The sequence below is a fragment of the Hippopotamus amphibius genome, chromosome 2 (genome assembly GCF_030028045.1).
Source record: "Hippopotamus amphibius kiboko isolate mHipAmp2 chromosome 2, mHipAmp2.hap2, whole genome shotgun sequence".
Classification (NCBI taxonomy): Eukaryota; Metazoa; Chordata; class Mammalia; order Artiodactyla; family Hippopotamidae; genus Hippopotamus; species Hippopotamus amphibius.
In genome coordinates this window covers 2625197-2641277 of record NC_080187.1, presented here as the reverse complement: position 1 = coordinate 2641277, position 16081 = coordinate 2625197, and the positions used below count along the sequence as shown (strand labels likewise).

Genomic DNA, 16081 nt, shown 5'->3' with positions numbered 1-16081 from the left:
AGAAGCCCGGAAGCGAGGTGCTGGCAGGGTTGTCTCTGTCCGCAGGCTCCAGGGGACGGTCCCTCCGGCCTCTTGCAGCTTCCGGCCTGTGGCCGCATCACTCCCCTCTCCGCCTCTGCCGTCACGTGGCTTCTCCTTTCCCCGTGTTTCTGTCTCTTCTCTTCTTATAGGGACACCAGTCACACGGGATGAGGGGCCCTCCCTACTCCAGAAGGACCTCGTCGTAACTAATTACACCTGCAGTGGCCCCTTTCCCAAATAAGGTCACATTTCAAGGTCTTGGGAAGGACATGAATTTGGGGGGGACCCTCAGACGTAGTACAGACCTCAGTCAGCTGTAATAGCAACGTGTTCAGGTGGCCTGTCCCTTGTGCCGAGCACTGGCAGGGCCACCCTTTAGGGGCTGTGATGACAGGGTCTTTGTCCTTGGGGAGCCCGAACTCTCCAGCTGAGTGAGAGGGTGCAGGATAGGGTGGGGAGGGCCCTCCCCGTGGCAGGTGCCTGAAGCCTCCTCTCCCTGCATCTTCCACGATGTGCCCTCTTCCTCTCTCGGGACTTTTCCTGCCGTGACCTCTTGGTGAAGTCCCAGCCTCTTAGCTGGTCCTGTGCGATTGCCGAGCCACATCTACTCCAGCCTTTCACACCTGAGGGGCCGCATGAGGATAAAAGTCTATAGTGTGGGAGGTGCCGACAGCAGGGAATGGTGGGGACCATGGCAAAAAGGAGAACGGCTGGGCTGGTTTGTGTCCAGAGGAGGGGCCGGCCCACCTGAGCCAGAGAAGAAAGCAGGGGGCCTGCGGGAGAGGACTGAGGGCTCTTTGTTGGTGGCTTGTAAAATATGCAGGTGTCCCTGGAGAGGCCTCCGTCTTACCCAGCGTGGTCCCCCGCCTCCGCCCCCTTCCTCTTGGGTATCTTGCTGTTCGCACCGCATCTCTCGTGGTGCATCCCGAGTGGTGGGAGACAGCTGAGAATAGGTTGGCATCTTGCTGTCCTCCCGTGTAGCCCCTGCTGCCTCTGGGCACCTGTCGGGCCCCAGACGTGATGCAGAGACTCTGACCTGGCTGTGTGCCGGGGAGCGGGGCCTGCAGGGCACGTCGTAGGTGCTCAGCGAATGCCTGCTGGAGGCCTGCCCGGCCTTCTCCCGGTGTGCTGTGATGCCAGCCGGGGGGAGAGGGCAGAGAAGGTGCCGTGTTGGAGTCCGTGCAAAGGGTAGAATTGCTTTTGATAGGACATTAAATAATTTACTCCAGCCTGGGATGAAAATATCAAACGTTAAATTATACATTTTGGCTTTAGAGGCACGGGCCGGGGGGCCTTTGAAATCCTGGGCGGCTTCCAGCGCTGCCCTCAAGGGCGGTTGGGCTGCTGGTGGGCTCACCTAGCGGCGGGTCCTTCCCCTGTGCCGCCCCCTCCCCCAGGACGGTCAGCAGTGTCCCCCGATGGCGGGCTGGTTCACAGAGTGCCTTAGCTGGGCGGGTCCTCTCCCTCCGTCCTGCAGGTAAGCATCCTTCTCCGGAGGAGGAAGCTGGTGGGTGCAGAACAGCCCAGAGCACGTGTAGAAGGGCCTTGTGGCTGGTCATCTGCGCCCGGCCACTCGCAGACAAGGGTTCCAGCCTGCAGAAGGCTGTGCGCCTCAGTGTCCGGGGCCCGGTGTCTTAGAGGTGGTTTCACAGGGACGTAATTCTTCCAGCCACACCGTTGGTGGGAAAAACCCGACCGCCTGGGTTCAGGGCCCGGCTCGGCCTCTCCAGACCACTCTGGGACGTGTGGGAGCCCTGGTCCCTCGGCACCTGCCATGCGCCCCCCGCCGCCATGAGTGAAGCTGTGGCTCTTATCACAGGAGCATCTGGGGACCAACACCTGCGTGGAGGGACCCTCGGGGATTCAGGGCCCGCGTTCTCGTCTGCCTCCCGCCAGTTCCACGGCCAGCGTCCTGGAGACACAGCGGCCTGGGGGGGCCGAGTGGGCTGCGCACGGTTACCCAACCGAAGGGCGGAGGCCCTTCAACAGACCCTGTTTTTCGAACAATTTTAGATTTACAGGAAAATTGAGACGATAGTAGCGTTCGCACGCCCGCACCCTGTTTGCCCTTAAGGTCAGTTACTCAGCCCGTACGGATGTGGTATTGTTGACTGAAGTCAGTGCTGTGGCCACGCTTCCCTGGTTTTCCCGCATGTCCTTCTCGGTCCTAGGACCCCGTCAGGACCCCATGTGACATGTAGTTGTCACGTGCCCTGGGCTCCTCTGGGCTGGGACAGTGGGCTGCACCCCCTCGCCTTTGTTTTTACTGTTTCACAGACAAGATTCCTGCTGGAGACAGCGTCCCGTGTGCTTTTCCCCTGCCGTGGCCCTCGTGCCGGCTGGCGGGGAAGCCGAGCCCTGGCCGTGGGGTGCGGGGGGGGGCGGGGGTCCTTCCCCGGCCGTCCTCCCCAGGCAGCGGCTCTTTCTTCTCCGCTTTGGGCCGGCTTTTCCCTTGTGGTCACGGAGAATGTATTCTGAGAAAAATGCATCTTTGACGCCTACCCTCAAGTAGGAAGAAAATCCATGACGTGGCTGGTGCGGGAAGGCCCCCGATGGGCCCGGATTAAGCAGGAGTTGCGACAGACCCACTTTTCTGGAGCTTCGTCTGTGGCCATTTTCCTTCATCACAACGTGCAGCACTTTGGGCTTTTTCCTGCCGAGGGTTTTCTCTGCACAAGAGGGCCTTACAGGTGCCGCGTGGCAGGGACTCTTGGGCTGATGCTGCTTTGGAAAGGAGGGGGGCTTCTCGCGTGCCGTGTGAGCCGGACACACTCTGCCATGTCAGGTGGCAGGCGAGGCCACTCCCCGAGGCCGTGCAACGGGCAGGGAGCCCTTGCTCATGGCGCGCCTACCGTGCCCGTGCCAGCACTGTGAACCGCCAGCGGTCACCCAGCCGAGTCCAGGTCATCCCTCAGGCCCGGGGTTGAGTGGCACCTCCTCCAGGAGGCCCTCCCTGATGCCCACCCCCCCCAATTCGGTTAGGCTCCCTGCTGGTGCTCCTGTCCTCGTGACATGGAGCACACACTGAGTCCTGTGAGCTCCAAAAGCCACCTCTGGCCTCTCGTCCCCAGCAGTGTGGGCATGTGGGCACATCCTGCCACTTGCTGAACCCTGGTGAACACATAGGTGAGGAGGGGAGAACCCTAGCCGCACTGTCATCCCCACGTTACAGATGAGGGCCTGGGACCGTGAGAGCTTAGGGCATGGCCGAGGTGACGGGGCCAGTCTGCAGCCGGATGCAAAGCTGGGTTTCGTGACACCGAGCCTGGCACTCTGTCCCTGCGGAAGGCTGTGCCACGGGCACCTGACATGGGGGCGGGCATGTGCCTGGCCAGGGCCGCGGGGAGACCTTGGGCAGCGTCCTCCGCCCTTGCTCCCTCGTGCAGGGAGTCAGAGGCTGAATTTGCAGGATGCATGATCAAGGGAGGTGGGCGCACCACACCCCATGGGTCAGCGGCTGCCCTCAGCTCCTCCCCGCCCCTGTCTGAGGCTCTGTGGACCTCTGCAGATCCATTTGGAACCTCCCCCCCGCCCCCGTCAGGGCTGGGGACTCGCGCACCTCCCATGGGTGGCTTCCTGGTGGGCGGGGTCTGCAGAATTGCCTCTTCAGGGCTGTCCTGTCAGCTCAGGATGCTGTGACAAAAATACCAGTGACTGGGTGGCTAAAACAACACACATTTATTTCTCACATCTCTGGAGGCTGGAGGTCTGAGATCAGGTCCCCAGATGGTCGGGGTCTGGTAGGGGCTCCCTTCCTGGATGGCAGACGGCACGTTCTTGCTGTGTCCTCATGTGTTGGAGAGAAAAAGAGCATTTGTCTCCAGTCTGTTCTTCTAGGGCACTAATCCCCTTCACGGGGCTCCACTCTCGTGACCTAATCGCCTCCAAAGTCAATTGCATCGGGGGTTAGGGCTTCAGTACATGAATTTGGGAGGACATAAGCATTCAGTCCACTGCGAATGCTAACCACTGTCCAGTAACAGATAAGCACAGAGGACTCGGAGTTGGCGGAAGTGGGCGGCTGCTCACCAGGAGGGGCAGAGATGATGACTGTGACTGTGACAGGGACCCCACAGGGTGGGTGGACCTCCTCCACCATGAGGGTGTGCATTACCCCTGTTGCTTGGGTGAGAAGATTGGGACCCAGCTGCACTCAGCATCTGCTCCTGGGCTGGGGATGAATGGGGACCCTCATCTATCAGACTCAGAGCAACTTTTCTTAATGCTCAGTGCTCTCAGATCTTTCCAGAAACGCCCAGCCAACCATGAACATGCTTGGGTTTGCTGTTTGTCCTATAGTTTGTATAGCTGCCTGTGGCCGTCCTCACGCAGCTCTGTGGCTGCTGTGGTGCCGAGGATCATCCCTGACATCCCTACTCCCCCTCCTGTGAAACGTCAGCAGAGCGGAGAGCACGTGAACACAGCACAGGCTGAGCTCTGCCTGGCACCAGGATCACGGGTCAGAGACCCGCCCTCTGGATTGGTAAGGGGCAGAGCCACACCCTCCTTTGCCCTCAGAGAGCCCAGGGAGAAAGTAGAGAAAACACTGCGGGCCTGCAGGGTAGCCAGGGTTTCAAAGGCTCTCTAGGCGCTGGCGTCAGGAGCGAGGTGTGGGCGAGGGCTGATCCAGCAGAGGAGAGAGTCACACCGCTAAGTACACTGGGGTTGTGCCTGCAGTTAATAACCCGGTTATGAAGTCCTCACTTCAGAGATAAGTGTGTATGTGGAAAAATTATTGCCGTGGTGTAAAAGATACAGTTTTTGCTCCCCTTCCCGTTAAAATGGCCCTTAATCAGGGAGGGCAGTGAAGCAGCTCTGAAATCCATCGGCCCTCTCCAGGTAATGGCTGCTGTCACCTCGCCCCCATTAGCAAGCTGGGCGTTTGATGGATGGGGAAAGCCCAGAACCTGGAGCAGATGAGCTGGAAATGCGGGGGCAGGGCAGGGGAACGGCGGGGATTCCTGGCTGAGGCTCAGATGGGAGGCTGAAGCGCTAATCAGACCATCCAGGTCCTCAGCTGTCTCTACTGCTGTGTGTAGGTGACCACTCTGACCCTCAGTTTCTTCATCTGACAAGGGGCACGTATCACCTCCTCAGGTGGTTGAGGATTCAGGGAGGCAGTGGGGGAACTTTGCAGCCCAGCGCCAGGCCCATGGCCGGGGTTCAGGCTGGGGGGTCAGAGCTCAGGCTCACGTGCGTGTCGGCTCCTTCAGGGAGGCCCCGGTTGCTGTGATGCCCTGAGCACTGCTCACGAGGTGAGACTCAGCGGCCTGGCCAGGTTCCCTGGGGTGTGGTCCCCGGCCTCCGCGGGCTGTGGCTTGCATCCCTTGGGATTGGGTGCTGCTGGAGGACCGCCAGCACCCCAGCGCCCGGTGTCCCCCATTGCCGTTCTAGGATGGGATGGAGGAAAACAGACTCCACTCCCTGTTTCTCAGCAGCCGTGTTAAGTCCGAGAGGGCAGTGGATGTGCAGAAAACGCCTCTTAGAAAGGGCCTGGGTCAGACAGCCCGGAGCCGCCTCGTACCCTTGGGTCCCTGACAGGTGAGGCTGCAGTTTCCTCATCTGGGAAGTGGGGAAGATGCTCCTGACCCCACGGAATTGTGCTGGAGCCAAACCACCCGTGCCGACGCAGGAACCAAGGTACCAGCAGAGGCAGGCGTGGCCGGGGTGGGGAGCGGGCTGTGTAGACGCCTGCTGTCCGGTCCGGCCCCTCGGTTCACCTCCCCCGCCACCAGGAAGAGGGAAGGGAAACGTGTAGTGGGGGCCTTTCGGGAGGGCGAGGCCTCCACCTGGGACTGGGGCTCCTTCAGCCCTGCCCAGTGCTGTTCTGTAAAGCTTGTCAGCACCGCAGCCCTGGGCGGGGCGTCTGGGGCTGCCCTTGGGATGCTCGTACCTTCCGGGCAGTGACTCACGCCGTCTGCGTCTCAGTTCGTGGCCTCACCCCGGATCAATGGGGAGCCTGTCGCTGCCTGTCTGCGGCTGGGTTTGAGATGCCTCCTACGTTTTGAAACACCTTCATCCCACTTCTGAGATGCCTCCTACATTGTGAAACACCTTCATCCCACTTCCTGCCTGCGAGATGGGGGAGGGGAGGCCCAGCCCGTGCCCGCCTCCTGCTGCTGGGGCGCAGCAGCCCCACTGCAGCTGTGCTAACAGGGAGGGGCGGGGGAGTGTCCAGGGGGATGGGTGAGCCGCCGTCACAGACGACCCACCCCGCCAGCTCCCAAAGCCTCTGTTGTGGTCGGATGGGCTTCCTGGCCTCAGGGCCTGCCTTAGCAGCCCGGCTCTTATGCCTGGAGGCGGGGTTTGCGATCCTGCACGGCTGTCTGCTGGCCTCAGTTTGGGGAGGATGAGCCAGCCTTGCTGGGGCGGGGCCGGGGTGCAGAGCTGGGGCCCCGCAGGCAGCTGGGCGAGCCAGGCCCGCCTCTGCTCACCGCTTGTCGGCTGTGACTCCCGGAGCCTTAGTTACTCCTCTGTGAAATGGGAAGACCGGCAGGAGTGTCTCCCGGTGGAGGGGGAATTGGGGGAATGAATAGAAATCAGCCTGGTAAAGACTCAGCCCGGGAGACCTGGACGCACGTCAGCGGCCACTCAGCGCGGGGACCTGGGGCTCCCCGTGGCATCCCTGCCTTCCTGACCGGGTCTGCCCGGAAGTTGCTGGGTGGCCTTTGCAAACCACTCACATCTCCCTAGCTGGATTTTAGGTTTCCCGTTTACAGATTGAAGAACGTGGACCAGATGGTCACTCAGCTCCTCCCACTAAGGATTTTACGTTTCCCTGATTCCTGCAAACCTTCCTGGTCGGGAACAGCTCAAGTTCAGGTTCTCCCCGGTCCTCTCCCAGTCCTGTGACCGTGGACTGTTTGCCCTGGTGTTACGGATGGGGGACCGTAGACATCCGGTGCTCAGGGACCCTTGGACGGACGCTGTCTGTGGCAGGGGCCCCTGAGCCCTCCTGTTGGCTGGCTCAGGACGCGCCATTGGCATCTGACCCCTCACCGTGTTCCCTGAGGACCCCTGGATCCAGCGTCCCTTCCAGCCTCTTCTCTCCTGGTTCTCAGGGTTATGGATGCTGCCCCCGGCCTTTCCTGCCCCAGCTGGGTCCCCGGCTTCCTTCTCCTTTGGAGGTGTCGGGGCTGGGCTGTCACCCTTACACACTGGTTGCAGTGGGGAGGGGATGATGCCAGGGCACAGGGGCTGCCGCTCAGCCCGCCTCTTCCCGTTCTCCCGAGGGTGTCAGGAAAGGAGGGGATATTAAATCACAACCCCCAACCCAGTGTAGCCTCAGAGACACAGAGGAGGTGGGGATTCTGGGGGCTGAGAGCACGGAGAGGAACGGGGGTGCCCCTGCCCCCTTCCCATCTCCCGTCTTGGGCTCAGTGTAGCAGTCAGCTGGTCTCAGAGGCCCCAGGTCCCATGCCGTCCACCTTCCCGTGCCCCTGGTCCTGGGCCGTTCACAGCTGTGACGTCCCTGGGACTTCTGCTTGGCCCCCAACTTGAGGGGCTCACCAGGCCCTTTGAGTCTGCCCTGTGCACCATGGCCTGGGACTCCTGGACGTGATCCGAGCCAGGGGAATGCCAGACCGGGTCACAGCCTTTCATTCCCAGTGGGAAACAGGCCTGAGGGGTGGGGTGGATGCTCAGAGGCAGAGCCCTGAGCGGGGAGCAGAGCCAGGGTCCAGCCTGTCCTCCTTGACCACCCGCCTTGGATGAGATGGGGGCTGGCGCTGTCTCCTGGGCTGGGGGAGGGGGCTGGGACAGATGCTCAGCATCCTTGCTTTTGTGGGACCTCCTGTGTGTTTTAGGAGCTGGGCTTTGGTGTGGTCCTTGCTCCCAGTGGTGAGACCTTGGTCCTGTCACTGTACCTCTCTGGGCTTCAGTTTTCTCAACTTGTGAAGAAGAGCAGTGCTGCCCCCATGGTGGGTGGCCGTGGAGACAGCAAGGTCCACCCACAGAGCGAGCTGAGGGTGTGCCAGGTGCTGGCTCCACTGGAGGGCGCTGCGAGCAGAGGGGCGTGAGGCCACCGTTGAGGGTCCAGGAGGGCTGAGGCTCAGGGATCCCTCTGAGTTGGCATCCAACCATCCACCATCCATCATCCATCCATCATCCACTCATCCATCCACCATCCATCCATCCATCCACTCTCCATCCACTGTCAATCATCCACCCATCATCCACCCATCCATCCACCCACCCATCCATCCATCCATCATCCACTCATCCATCCATCCATCCATCCATCCATCCACCATCCATCCATCTGTCCATCTGTCCATCCATCATCCATCCATCCATCCATCCATCATCCATCCATCCATCCCTCCATCCATCATCCACCATCCATCATCCATCCATCATCCACCCATCTATCCATCATCCATCCATCCATCCCTCCATCCATCATCCACTATCCATCAGTCCATCCATCATCCACACATCCATCCACTCATCCATCCATCCTCCATCCATCCATCCACTCATCCATCCATCCATCCATCCATCCATCCATCCTTCCATCCATCATCCATCCACTCATTCACCCATCCACCATCCTCCATCCATCCATCCACTCATCCATCCACACATCCATCCACTCATCCATCCATCCTCCATCCATCATCCACCCATCCATCCACCCATCCATCATCCACCATCCATCCATCTATCCATCCGTGTCACAGATGTCAGCAGCTACAGAGTCCGAGGTGTGAAGATTTGGGTTGTTGGTCCCCAAGGCTTGGGGTGGTCTCTTCTCCCCACATTTGATGGTCTTGATTTGGACCCACCGGGCGAGGAAGTGCAGCTAGATTTGGGGAATTGTTTCAAATCTCACTGAAAGCTCAGTTCTAGGGCAGGAAAGAGCAGTGGGCCAATTCCGAATACTCATACAGTTTTCTTTCTTAGCCTATTTTTTCTTTCCTCCTAAATCACTTTCAAGCTCTGACCCTCTAAGGACGACCAGCCCCTCCCCTCCGAGCACTCCCCTCCCAAGTTGCCACAGGCCACCTGGCTCCGTGAATGGCATTTTTCATTCTGCTCTTTCGCTGTCTTGGGGCCTGGGGTCCGGCTCCCTCCCATCTCCCCGCATCCTTTTGGCTTCCAAGAAGGAAAACCCCACCTGTCAGGTACCATGGCGCTGCTGTGCAGAAGGCGGTGGCGCAGGGGGGACTGTATTCCCCACTTGCTTTTGTTTCCCAGCCACCGTTTACAGAGTGTGACCTCAGAGCTGTGGTTGCCCGTGGTCCGTGATTGCCTCGCCGGCCACTTGCCATTCCGAAGGCAACAGCACAGTTGTTTCTGACCTTGCTCTTGATGTGGAAAGTGAAAAAACGGACGGGCCATGCAGGCTGAGCTGGAGAAAGCAGTTTGTAATGATTTGCTTCTAAATGTGCAGCCGTGTTAGCTGTAGATTTCCCCAGCCGATACGTGAGTTTCCGGGGCAACGTATTTAAATGAGCTCCATCATCTGGCCCATTTGGCTCCGAGGAGGAGCTGCTCGTGTGTTTGCAGACGCGTGGTCCTGGCCGATAAGAAAGTCTTCCTGGTCCGTGCGGTTCCTGCTTAATGATTCCTGATGCCAGTGGGGAGCTGGGACAGGAAGCCCTTGTGACCAAGCGGGGCTGACGGACCCATCCACTTGCCAGCTGACCAGTGATTGGGCACCTGGGCCCTTTGAAAGGCCGACTTGTGTATCCACCTCTGTTCTTCCTCTGGATCCTCTCCACCCGTTCTTAGGTTCACGCTCTGAATTGCAGGCAGAGTGACATTCAGGGTGCTGACAGCAGAGCTGCCGTGATGCGTAGACCTGGGCTGGGCTGGCTTACATGGGAGATGGCGGAACTGTTCAGGGAGGTTCCCGGTGGGCAGAGCGTGTGCGCATGTGCATGCGTGTGGGGCCTCTGCTCCACGCAGACCTTCTGGGGTCCAGGCGGGTTGCGGCTTTGCTACCTTGAAGTAAGGCTTTTGAGGTCGCCCAGGGAGCAGGGAGGTTTCGTGAGCCAGCTCTGCAAGGAGCCCACTGGATGTCTGTTCCCCGTAACTGCAGGAGAGGCTGGACGACGTGGTCTGGTTGGGCCTGGAGGAGGAGTTCGGGGTTTTGTTGCCACTGCAGGTTCCTGCGTGGGGTGCAGTGCGGCCGATGGGAGCTCGGGATTGGCTGACACAGACCTGGGTCCAGTTCCCTCGTCAGCCGCTTATTGCTGGGTGACCCGGGGCAGGGTCCTTGTTCTCTCTAGTCCCCAGTGTCTGCATCCCGTACGTGAAGAGTTGGGGGAGAGAATAACGCCTTCAGGAATCACGTTTGTGTCGTGCCGACCCTAGTGCATGGCGCTCAGTAAGGGCTCAATAAATGGAAGCTCGTGTTCCGATAATGAAGAAGTGGGGATAGGGAGGCAGGTTCTCATTGGAACCTTTGCTGTTGATCTTCTCTGTCCATCTGCCCATCCACCCATCCATCCATCCACCCATCTGTTCATTCGTCCATCCATCCACCCACACACCATCCATCCACCACCCACCCCCATAACTGCCTGTCTGTTCAGCCATCCAACCAACCATTCATCTGTCGATCCGTCTCTCCATCCGTCCGTCCATCCGTCTGTCCGTCCGTCCACCCACCCACCCATATGCCCAGACATTCTCTGAGCATTCTTAAAGTCACCCTGTGACTGAAGACCATCATACACATTTGGTGAGCTGTAGTTTTTCTCATCTGTGAAATGTGAAGAGGCAGCTCAGAGCCTGCTTTTGAAGGTCAGATATGATGGCAGCCCCAGAAGAGCTTGGACAAGCTGAACGTGGGACATGAAAAGTGTCCATTGTCGGGGATGCCTGAGGCTCTCCGCGTGGAGCCCCTGGAACCACGGCCTGTGCTCACCCTGTGGCAAAGGGGAGAGCGTGGCGGCTGAGAGACATCTTGTCCTTCCTGTCTCCCCGCCAGAGACCCCTGAATGATGCTGCTTTTTAAAGTCAGAGATCCTCTCTCTCTCCCTCTCTCTCTCTCTTTCTCTCTGTGTCTCTCCATCTCTCCTGTGGCCTCTGGCCTCTGCCTTTTCAGCCCTCGTCCTGAACTCCTCTTTTTAAGTTGTAACGAAGGCGTGAGCCTCGAGCCTGGAGCCAGGCCCTTTGCCTCCTTCCTGTGTTTTCATCCGAATAAGGGGGGATGGTGAGGCAGCCCTAAGTCACCACGTGGATCTCCTTGCTCCGCTGGTTGGGCAAGACCCCCTGCTGCAGGCCAGCCCACCCCCCACCCCGACACACATTCCACTGAGTCCAGCAGAGTCACACGGAAGTAACGGTTTGCTCCCCCATTTCACAGATAGGCAAACTGAGGCAGGGGGCCAGGTTTGAACCCAGGACTGTCCAGGCTCTTCCCCACCCCCCAGCAAACCATCTGGCCGCAGCCCAGACCCACTCTGGTCCCCGCCCCCAACCCTGTGCCTGCGGTGCCTGGGGGTCTGCATTCTAAAGCGCCTCCAGTGAGTGTGAGGAAGCTGATTGGCCACCGGTGTCTGGAAATCTGTCCACCCAGATGCAGGCCGCGTGCAGAGCAGGCCACGCCTGGTGGGGCCGGGGATGAGGCTGCCATCCAGGGTCCAGACCCCGGACCCGGGCCTCTGGGCTGTCGCACCCTTTCTTACTCCTTCACCAAGTCTTAAAGGAGCTGAAACATTAGAGGTCACGGTCCAGGCAGGAGGTAGGTGCGCGTGAACAGCACAGACAGCCGCGGCTTTGGGGAGCTGGCCGTGCACGTTTCTCCCTGCAGCAGGACTGGTCCCTGTGGGCGCACACCTTTCCCCCGTGAATCCCCTGCCCGGCCACTGCACACACGTTCCTTTGCTCGCCCAGGGCTGAGGCTCCGTGGGCCCAGGAGGGAGCAATTGGCGGATCGCTGAGCCCAAAGGTCTGAGCCGCTTTTGTGCAGAGGGAAGGAGAAGAGGGGAGGGGGAGGGAAGGAGGAGAGGGAGCAGGTGTCTATCTTTTTGTTCATTACCGGGGATGCAGACGAGAAGTGGAGATAAAAGTTTGGGAAATGTCATCCTTTGACATTTACGTTTTCAGAGGAGTTGGCAGGGGCTGTGGGCCGGGGGGGTTTTTGATCACGGGAGAGCCGTGTCTCCGGGGAAGCCCGGCTGCCCCGTCCCGGGAGTGGGGCAGGCCCCAGCCAGAGGCACCTCGGGACGCCGCTGAGGTACTTCACGCCCCCCGCACGGAGAGGCATCTGCTCCCCTAACATTTCACGTGGAGCCACTGCCCTTCATCTGACCCCACGGCTCTCAGGGGTCCTACGTCTGCTCCCACAGCACCTGCCCTGGGCCTCGGGTCATGGGCGCGAGGTTCCCCGGTGGAGACCTGAGATTTCCCTTCCTGCACAGACGCCAGCCAGGAAACGCGCAGCCCAGGCGCAGCCGGGGACAGAGCGCCTCCGGCAGAGCTGGGACAGTTAACCCCGTTTAGGGAGCTGCCCTTGTCTGGTGACGGGAACCCAGAGCGGAGGCCCTCACAAACCGCTAGTGACAGGTTCCAGCCTGGAGCAAAGCGGCTGAGAGCTCAGGGCTGAGCCTTGCGGTGGTCGTAGCAGCTGGAGAAGCTTTCTGTCTGCTGGGACCGTGGACACATGGACACAGGGACCAGTCGCCTCGCCTCGGCTCGCTCACCTGTGGCAGCTGCACCTGTACGAGACGCAGCCCCGGCTCGGACTGCAGGTCGGCAGACAGGTTTCCTCTCCTGTGTCGCTGCTGACCGGCTGCCGGTGCCTTGTGTGGACTCCGCAGGAAGGATTCTAAGCCTGCATCTGGCTCGGTGCGGAGGAGTGCTGCAGTTGATTGGCAATGTCTGCCACGGTCGGCGTATGAGGGGGTGGCATGTGTGCCCTCTAGTTGCCAAACCCTTCGGCCCTAACACTTCCAGCATTCTGTCTAGTAACTATAAGGACATCAAGCAATATTGCTTTAATTTTTTTTTGTTCTTCCTAAATATTTAGAGCCCTTAAAAGCCAAGAATAACAGCAGAAGCCAAGTTGCTCATTATTTGTGAAAGGCCTCTTGGAGCACACAAGTGTGGGCGCCCTGGCTGGGCCGGCTGCACAATAAGCCCATTGAGTCTCGTCTGGGAAAACACAGAAGAATCCTGTCATCCCTCGGATTCATAACTTCCGTGCAGCCCGGCTCCTGAAATAGAACCCCTGCCGAAAGACAGTGCACGGCACTCGGCTGTTTGGCCGAATCTGCCGTCTCGCCAGCTGAGACAGGCCCCTTCTGTACTGTTTGGGGTTTTCTCCCCCTTCTTTTAAAAAAAATGTTGCTCGGAGGAGAGCCGCCCATGAGGATGTCTGAGGCATGTGTCCCCGATGGGGGCTTTGGGAGGTCACCTGGCCTCCGTTCTCCCGTCTCCCAAGTGTGCGTGGCAGGCCTTGCAGGGGTGTGAAGATTCGCCGGGATGGTGCACGTACAGGCCTCTCGGGCTCAGTTTCTGGGACAGGCAGCGCCCAGTGGAGAGTGTCTGTGAATTTATCAAGGGGTTGTCACCGGCCGTGTTCATGTTCCCTGTCCTCAGGTGGGCATGCGTGTGCGCACACACACACACACGCTCGTGCACACCCGCCAGACTCTCACAGTCGAGGCTGGCCTCTGCCTCCCCAGTGTGTGGAGTCTGGCCTGACAGGGGCCCCATCGGTCCTGCCAGGACCCGCGAGCAGCCTGTGTGAGCTGTGCGTGGGTTGGGGGTCAGCCACCGCCCTCTCCTGGCCTCTGCTGCCGCGTGGCCATCTATGGAGCCTGGAGCCTCATCCCTGCTTGTCGCCAGTCACTGTGGACATCTGTGGAAAGGCCGTGTTGAGGCCTCTGAGGCTGGGAGCCAGGTGGGTCCTGGCTGTCTGGATGGGGCTGGTCACAGGGCGGGACCGGCTTGGGGCAGGGCCAGCAGAGGAAGGCGTGGCCACTGCTCCTTGCAGAGCACTTCCGGACTTTGAGTTTGACAAGTCTGTCGGTCCAGGCAGAGCCTGCTGGGATTCCCCCCGTGCGACCTGCACCTGGGCCTCTTCGTTTTCCCTCTACACCCTGACCCCCTAGGGAGCCGGGTATCTAGTTATATAATCGTATGGAGAAAGGGGGGGCTGGAAGGGGAGGGAGCACTACGCCGGGATGTTTGCGTCCATGCTGTGCCCCAGGCTGCTGTGTGACCTTGGGCAAGTCACTTGACCTCTCTGGGCCTCTGTTTCCCCATCTCTGAAATGGGTCAGCACCTACTGGGAACAGGGGTTGTTATTAATCATATGGTAACTTGCAAGACAGGAGCCTGGGGTGAGCACTTTGTAGGCGTGCTGTCTGCACAGACTCTCAGTGGTCCTGATGAGGCAGACCCTCTCTTGGGGGAGAACGAGGCTTGCCGGGTGGTTGATGTCAGGAGCCTCAAGAGTCAGCAGAGAGGGGCTGTGACCTCTCCTCTCCAGGGCACTGCTCCTCTCCGGGGCACCTCTCCTCAGCAAATATTAGTGCACCAAAATGACACGTTTTGCACGACAAATACAGAATAGGTGTCTCGCCTGAAAAATCTTATGTTGTGTGTTTTGTTTTGTTTTCCTTTTTAAACCAAGACGAAATGTGCTTTCTGAACAACTCTCAGCGTCTACAAAACACTTCATTACAGTTTTATGATGACTTTCGGCTTTCTGGTGAAATTACAGAAGCATCTTTTCGTCTCCCCCCAGGTCATCTCTGCCGTGTCGAGACTCTCCCTGCACAACTTGGCTCAGAACAAAGGGATCAGGTGAGCTTTGCCGAGCGCGTGCTGCGGAGCGCCCGCCCTTTCATCTCCATCCGCCACCCTGCGCGCCCTGTCACAGATACTGGAGTTTTGAGCAGATGACCTTCTGCCTGTGTCTTTCTCATGAATTTTCAGCGTGTTGTCGGGTTGCCTGTTGGCGGCGGCTGGAAGGGGTGGGGAGGAGGGGAGAAGCTTCAGCTCACACCAGGGAAATCTTGCAAGCATGTTACTGATGGCTGCAAAATTTCTTTCGATTTAGGTAATAAGATCAGCAAATTAATCCTTTCACAGATCGTTGCCTACCTAAATGCACTCTCCACACAGCAGAAGTGGGTTTTGCCTCGAATGAAGTAGCAGTGTTTGTTTGCTGTGATGGGGCTGAACCAGGGGACCCCCCTGCTTGGGGCTGGAGGCCCCCCCAGCAGGAATTTCTCCACTCTTGGCTTTAATTCTGCTTGGATTACAGAGAATCCCGTGGCCCCCGTGGTCTGATCTCTTGTCCCTGGCACATGGATGTCGTGGGGCCGGGGGCTCTGGAACTGTGGGGGTGGAGGGGTCAGGGGAGATGGGGGAGAAGGGAGGGCAGCCCGGGGTGAGGACCAGTCATTGTGGACTCTGACCCACATATCGGGGTCAGGGGGACCAGGTTCCACATCAGGTGGGGACAAGCACAAGGGCCTGCCTTCCTCGATGTCCCTGGGGGTCGTGGACCAGCAGGGTGGGAGTGGGAAGCTTGGGAAGGCAGAGGTAGCTCCCCTTGAAGGTGGAGTGGATGGGGTCTTGCCTGGCTGGGGGCAGGCGACATTGTGTAGGTGACTGAACTACAGAGGGGGCTTCACCCTGGTGCTGTCGTGGGTGGGGGTGTGCTGCACACCTGTGGGCTGGGGGTCCCAGGACCAGGGTGCCTGTTGTAATAGGACCCTTGGTCGGGGTGTTTGCCCAGGTCCAGAGAGTCACTGGAACAGATGCAAATATTAGGGAACCCACCCAGAACCTCTTTTTCTGTTGGGTTCTCCCAAGAACTCAGAAATTTCATCGAATTGAGGATTGCTTTACCTGTGGACTTTTTAAAATGTCAGATGAAGGACCGGCTGTTTAAAAATGTTTTTAAACTGCTTGTAAACACATATTTGAGACTAATTAGAACACACTTAGGGTATAAAGAATAACGTTAAGACGAAACCCCTGTAGCCAACAGCCAGCCTGCGTTCTAGAACATTGCTTTACCTGTAAGGCCCCCAGGTGCATGGGCTGGTTTTCAGTGTGGATTTTGTTGGTGATAGGGACAGATTAAAAA

The 16081-nt window shown here is 59.0% G+C and overlaps 1 protein-coding gene across 4 annotated transcripts in view; it reads left to right on the top strand.

Annotated features, from left to right (window-relative positions):
• Positions 1 to 16081, top strand: part of VAV2 (vav guanine nucleotide exchange factor 2) — a 179471-nt gene that overhangs the window by 82409 nt on the left and 80981 nt on the right. For all 4 annotated transcript variants that reach the window (XM_057722242.1, XM_057722241.1, XM_057722244.1 and 1 more), the window contains exon 3: positions 14729 to 14787. In XM_057722242.1, the coding sequence (XP_057578225.1) occupies positions 14729 to 14787 (59 nt within the window). The remainder of the gene's footprint in view (positions 1 to 14728; positions 14788 to 16081) is intronic.